Below are 6301 nucleotides of genomic sequence, written 5' to 3' on the forward strand. Positions count from 1 at the left end.
CTCTAGTTTGCTGGGCCCTAGCATGCTGTTGACACAAGGGGGAGCCCCTGTGTCTGGGTGAGTGGCTGGTTTGGGCCGGCCACCCCCACCGCCACTGGGAATGGCTGGGAGCCCTGTCCTGCGAAAGGATGCCCTCTTGCTTTGAGAAGCTGCCTGGTCGCTGTTTAAATCTAGACTTCCCATCCAACCCTAGCACAACTGCTACGCCTCCTGACAAGTTTCAGTAAAAACCACAGGAGTGCAAGAAAGGTCATGACCCCTGTTCACTGCTTTTTTTGATCTTCTTAGACTGCTTCTCCCAGAGGGCAGGAGCTGCCCCTTTTGGAGTCTACTGAAGGAGCCTCCTAGCAGCCACACTGGGCTGGAGGGGATCTGGGGACCCATGTCCACAGAAGGAAAACCATGAATGTATCTGAAGTTCCGCTTCCGGCCACTGAACATAGGAAGTCTGCTGCTCAGGGCCCAGGTGCTGTGGGTCAAAGGAAACAGACGCGTTTCATAAATCTTTTATTCCAAGTTTCAAGTATGTGTAAGTGTCTGTGATGACACATGGTGCTCAGCGAGCGCCCTGTCACCCAGGACCCTGGTTATAGCACCGTTCAATCAAAAACCCACAGAATTGGAACAATAGGAAGATGAGTCACTTACACAGGTGGGTTGGTTTTTCCTTAGATTTGTACTTCCAAAGGTCCAGATGTCCAATACTAAATGCCAATAAACTTGTGTCTCAAAAGTCTGTGAAAATATAATAATAGTATCCTGAAAAACAAGGTCGGGGGGTGTGGAGAGAGAAGCACCAAGTCTGAGCTCACTGAATCAGAAAACACGTGGCACCATTATCTATGTGACTATAATAGACTAGAGGGTTTCCATGGAAGAGAGGTCTAGATATTCAAGTTTGCTGAAAACGACCTAAGAGGAGGAGAAACAGGATTCGGCCTGACCCTCTGTGGGGGCTGATGAGCCCACATTTGTCCAGGTGTCACTGGAGAAGAGCACGGCTGCACTGTGTCTGTGGTGAGCTCGGTGGCTTGAATGGGACAAGCTGATGACAACCTGTCTGTGGGCCTCGTCCCGGTCAAGGTTGGCTCTCAGTGCTGCTCCAGCTCTGTGGACAAACCCCAGCCCCCAAGGCCTTCTCAGGCCCCAAGGGTCAGGCAGCAGCCCCCGGTGAGTGACGGAATGGTCCCCTTCCTCCTGAGCTTGGACATGGCTGCAGGGATCTGGACGGGGTGGGGGCCGGGCTGGGTGAGGGCGCGGTGGCGTTCGTTCAGACTCAGTTGTTGGGGGAAGTCCCACGGAAGATGTGATGTGGCCTGAAGACAGGAGATGACCACGCAGATTTCTTTACTGCGGGGAGAGCTGGTTGTTTAAGAGCCCGCTGAAGTGCTCAAACTTTTTTTCCGTCTCTTCGCTGAAGGAACCACCTGAAGAGCAAGAATCGGGGGGAGAGAGTGGGCAAAGGAGGTGCTCAGGCCTTGCCTGACCCTGGTGAGTGGGCCTCAGGGGCTCTGCTGGGGTCACCTCTGTGTGCCCTCACAAGGACAGGTGCCAGGCGCTGGCCATCTCTAGGGCTGGGCACATGGCAGGTGCTCTGTCAAAGTTGAGTGAACGAGTGAATAAATATAGCGCCTTTAATTTTAACATTTTGCCAAGAGTGAGGCCCAGGACTTCTCCTGCAGAGGAAAAAGCTCTGCCTTCCCTCTTGTTCCCCAAGTCCTATCATCCAAGGAAAAAAGTGTCTTTATTGGACACTAGGAATAACCGTGCTTTGCTAGCTTCCAGCTCTTGACAGAAAAACCTGACAGGCAGAGCCCACAGATTGCTGATGCCCACATTTTTGAGGTCACATGCATGATGAGCCAGTGGCCTCGGCTCCAACCCTTAAATAGCCTTGGGGTCTGCGCTGGGCCGGCCCGGTCCCGTACCACCCTCTCTCCATGGCCGGAGCTGGCTGTAAAAACTCCGTCTCCATCCAGGCCTGTGTGTCTGTGGCTTCCGTCCTGAATGTGGAAATGTGATGCTGGCTGCATTCCCTGAGCTCTTTACCCAAATTAGGAAGCTGCCTCTGGGTCCTTGAGAAAGTAGGGCAGCTCCCGCCTGCTTCCTGGAGCGGGGGCGGCCTGGACCTTACCTATGTGGCAGTTGTACATCCAGATGCGGTGGCCGTCATAGCGGCTCCTGCACTTCATGATGTTGTTGGAGTAATCAGATTCTGCAACCTCGAAGTTGGGGTTAATCACAACCTGGGGAGAAGCAGGGCAGAGGAGGCTGCTGGTTCCCTCTGTGGCCACCTCCACCCAGGCCCGGGGCTCTGCGAGACCAGCGACCTCAGGGAAGGGAAGCGTGGCAGGTGCCGGGACCCAAGAAGGGAGTCTGTGGGTCCCAACAAAATCCTTGGGGTGGGGCAGAGATGAGTCAGGGAGCACAGGGAGCATGGCCCGGAGGAGGGAGACCCTGCCCTCTGTCCATGGCGGTGTAACACACACCCCTCTACCCAGGGTGGGCCTTCGGAAGGGGGTCACCCCCTCCTGGGAGTTCTGAGGGAGGCAGGAGTTGGGGTCTGGGGAGGCCCCAGAAGATGATGCTGGAGAAGCAGAAGGGTATGGGGAGGACCTGGCAGTGTGGGAAGCGGGAAGAGGGCTGCCTGGGCACTGGAGATGGGACACTCATCACAGCCATGTGACTGTGGACACGTCCCTTCCTCTCTCTGTGAAATGACAGGTGGGACCTGGGGATCTGTGTCCCTGCCTGTTCTGCTGGGCCAGGGCCTGGCTCTGGGGCTGCTGGAGAAGCCGCATCCTCTCCCCGTCCTTCCACCCCTGCCTCTGCCTCCCCCCAGCTGCAGGGACTTTGCCCAGAACAGCAGAAATAGGAAGGACATATTCTGAGAGGGTGTCTGTGAGGGGACAGAAAAGGGAAGGTTCGCGGTGAGGACCCGAGGAGAAAAGTGAAAGGGAGGGGGAGGGAGAAGAGACAACAGACAACAGTGGTGAACAGAGGGGCAGAGGATGCAGATGACAGGCCTTCCCTCAAGGGTCCTGCCACATTTGGAAGGGCTGCGACCCATAGCGTGGGGGCGGGTACAGGCTGCTCGTTCAGGAACATTCTCTAAATTTGGGGCCCCAGAAGGGCCTGGACGTGACCCTTTAACAGGCCACTGGGCTTGCCCAAAGAGGTGCTGTGGGAAGCCAAGGCCAGCCTGGCAGCCAGCCCTGTGTTTTGGCTCCGTGGGGCTGTTCTGGGGGCCTGCACCTGGCCCAGCTGGGGCCCTGTCCCTTTAGCTAAGGAGGTACATGCCCCGCTCCGGGGTGGCTTGAGTTTTCTCTTCCACCCAACCATTCTAGCTGCCCCCTCATCCCTGGCCCACACATGGCATGGGGCAAACACAGCTCCACATGCCAAGGCCTCCAGCTGTGCAGGCCCAGGCAGCTCCTCGGCCGCCCAGGCGTCTCCACAGTGCAGCCATGAAGCCGGCTGAATGCAGCAAGGGCTTGTGTTGGGGGCATGAGAGCCAGTGTAACGTGTGGGGTGGAGGTGGGGCTGGAAATGTGTGTCCCCCACTGTCTCACCCCATTCAACTACTGCAGGCTGAAGTCTCACGAGGGCCTGTGGGAAGTGGCTTTAGGTTTCTGTACATCTATGAATCTAGGAAATGATGAGGAAGAGGATAAAGCAGGGGCCACCAGGAGCCAGGAGGCCCCTTCAGCCCTGCCTCTGAGCTCTGCACAGGCCCCTCTGCGTGGAAGGCCACTTCCTTCTTGCCCAGCTCCCTCCTCCCATCCTTCACAGCACCACTGATGTCTGAAATGAAGGCCAGCACTTGTGTCCCGTGAATCCCCAGGTCGGCACTTGTAGCGCCTAAAGTTCCATGTCTATCTTAAGGGGAATATTCTTTTTGATTAATCGGAGGTATTAACATGCCCCTAATGAGTCCATTTGCTAACTGTATCAGTTAGGGGTTGAGAACACAAAATCAAGAGTTGATATGTCTGGGGTTGTGTGGCTGTGAAAGGAGGGTAATGATGATGCCCCTTCCTTGGGAGATTAAATGAAACAATGGGTTCCCCAGGCTTAGGCAGTTCATGGTGGTTATTAAGTGGATGGCACTGGCCAGAATACAGGGAGATACACACTCACCCGGCAAAATGATAGCAAACCTCAAACACAAACCACCAGGCACTGTAGACGTGCACATGGCCACGGCTATTCATCTTTTAAAATAAATGACTCTCTGGTTAGACCTCTCCAAGTCTGTGGTTCTGGGCTTGTGGGTGGAAAAGTGCTTGGCTGTCTGCTTTCCAGCCTCTGACACTGCCCAGGAATCCTCTGAAAGCCCCTCTGTGGTGACTTCTCTGAAGGTGTTGTTTCTTCAGAGGACTGTCTGTAGGTGGGGACTGTGGGCCAGGCCCTGGGCTGGCTGGATGCCCCCTCAGGAAAGCTTTCAAGGTGGAATGACACATTTCTGGTCATCCACTTTGCTAGCCAACAGGGCAAGCGGGGAAACAAGATGGGTTGGGATGTAGGAGACAGTGAGAGGCTGAGATAAAGCTTCTGCAGGCGGACGTGCACCCGTGCACCGACAGACAGACATTAGGGTCCCCATGCCCCTTGTCTCCCCCAGTTAGAGCCCTGGCCAGAACATGCTGCTGTTTTCAGGAAGGAGGGAAGCCAGGGCCCCCGGTTCCTCCTCAGGGCTGGCCTTCCGCCCAGGCAGAGTATGTGGAAACAAACGCCGGCAACCCCTCTAACAAAGAAGTCACCTGGCCAGGCTGTCTCTCATGTTCCATATTCTTATAGATTTGCTTTGTATTGAGAACGGCCACTTCTGCAGATCCTCCTCTATGAGGCAGATATTTCCGGAAGAGCTAAATCATAGACACTTGCGAGCGACTGGCTCTTTATGAGTTTGTTTTCAGTCTTGACAGCACAGACCAAGGCAGGCTAGGGCCACAGAAGAAACAGGGATGGTGGAGAGAAGAGCTCCATAGGAGACAAGAGGTGTGGGTTGCCTGAGCATCGATGGAATAAACTGGCCGGAGGAGCAAATCTAGCCTGCTGATGAGTTTTGATTGGCATGCACCAGGTGTTAACTAAATCAAATGTGAATGTCTCTGGCAGCTCTGGTCCTGTGCACTGCCTAATTCTCAGGCCCTCATGCCTGACATCTTTGGGTTAACTGATGGACTGTGATGGCCTCTGGGGGTAGCACCTTGCCCTTTAGACGGTCTGACTCCCATGCCCCTGTGTGGACACCAGTGGGAAGGCGCCTGTGGAGGTGGCCTCCCCTCCTCCCCCTGGAGGGCTGGAACCCCTTCCTGCCCACCTCACCTGGAACAGGTAGTCTCCAGGGGGCACGTCAGTGATGTCAATCCACTGGCAGTCGATGTCATGGCGGTACATGTCCCAGCAGCCCATGGTGATACCCTGATCGCCGAAGTTGGCGCACTCGTAATTCTTCTGGATATCTGCAGGTGGGGCACAGGGGAGCTCATCACCAGGGAACCATGGCCCCACTGCCGTGCCCTCTTCCTGCTCCCAAGGCCGCCACCACTGCTTCATCTGGGCTCAGCATCCCACCCCACTGTGTGGGCTGCTCATCTGTTCTCATTTCAATAGAACCCCCCAATCAATTCCCTACCCACATCCTGCCTCTTCCCTCAGTCCAGGCTCCAGGTCCCCTTCCTCCATGAAGCCCTCCCTGACTACTCTGATCCACCCTGGCCTTTCTGTGACAGCCTCAGCCTGGGGATAACTGCATGTGTGTGCACCGGGGAAATCTCTGGTGCCTGTGGTTTAGCATAACACGCGGGTCATACTGTCTGTCTCCTCTAGAGGATCAGCAGGTAGAGTGTAGGCCCATGTCTCTGACACTCACATGTTATCTGCACATGGTAAGAGGTCAAAACCTGTCTGCTGTGTGATTTCACGGCAAGTCAGTGGCGGGCCGCTTCAATGAAGAACAAATTAAACAAACATTTATTGAGAAGCTGCCATGCCTGGACACTGCTGTAAACAGTGGGTCTAGCAAGAAAAACTGACATGTCTCCCCATGAAGAGCCCCCAGGGCTGCAGGTGCACTAACAGGTGATCACAGGGCAGGTGTAGTGACCTACTAGAAGTGTGAGCAGAGTGCCACTCCTGCCTGGGGGCGCGATTTAGAGGGGGCATCTGAGTTAGAATTGAAGGGTGAGAGCCTGGTGTGGTAGGGACACTTGGCATTGGGACACCAGAAAAAGGTTGGTGGCAGCCAGAGTGGGAGGGGCATTGAGATCAGGGTCTGGGCTGCTGAGCCCAGATG

At 55.3% G+C, this 6301-nt stretch overlaps 1 protein-coding gene across 2 annotated transcripts in view; it reads right to left on the reverse strand.

Annotated features, from left to right (window-relative positions):
- Window positions 1-494: 494 nt before the first annotated feature.
- The window catches only part of LOXL2 (lysyl oxidase-like 2), a 127101-nt gene continuing 121294 nt past the window's right edge, over window positions 495-6301 (reverse strand). For both annotated transcript variants that reach the window (XM_011968822.1, XM_011968823.1), the window contains 2 exons: window positions 2135-2246; window positions 495-1427 (listed from right to left, as the gene is read on the reverse strand). In XM_011968822.1, coding sequence (XP_011824212.1) covers window positions 1348-1427; window positions 2135-2246 — 192 coding nt within the window. In that variant the 3' untranslated portion in view covers window positions 495-1347. The remainder of the gene's footprint in view (window positions 1428-2134; window positions 2247-6301) is intronic.

The sequence above is a fragment of the Mandrillus leucophaeus genome, unplaced genomic scaffold (genome assembly GCF_000951045.1).
Source record: "Mandrillus leucophaeus isolate KB7577 unplaced genomic scaffold, Mleu.le_1.0 Scaffold86, whole genome shotgun sequence".
Taxonomy (NCBI): domain Eukaryota; kingdom Metazoa; phylum Chordata; class Mammalia; order Primates; family Cercopithecidae; genus Mandrillus; species Mandrillus leucophaeus.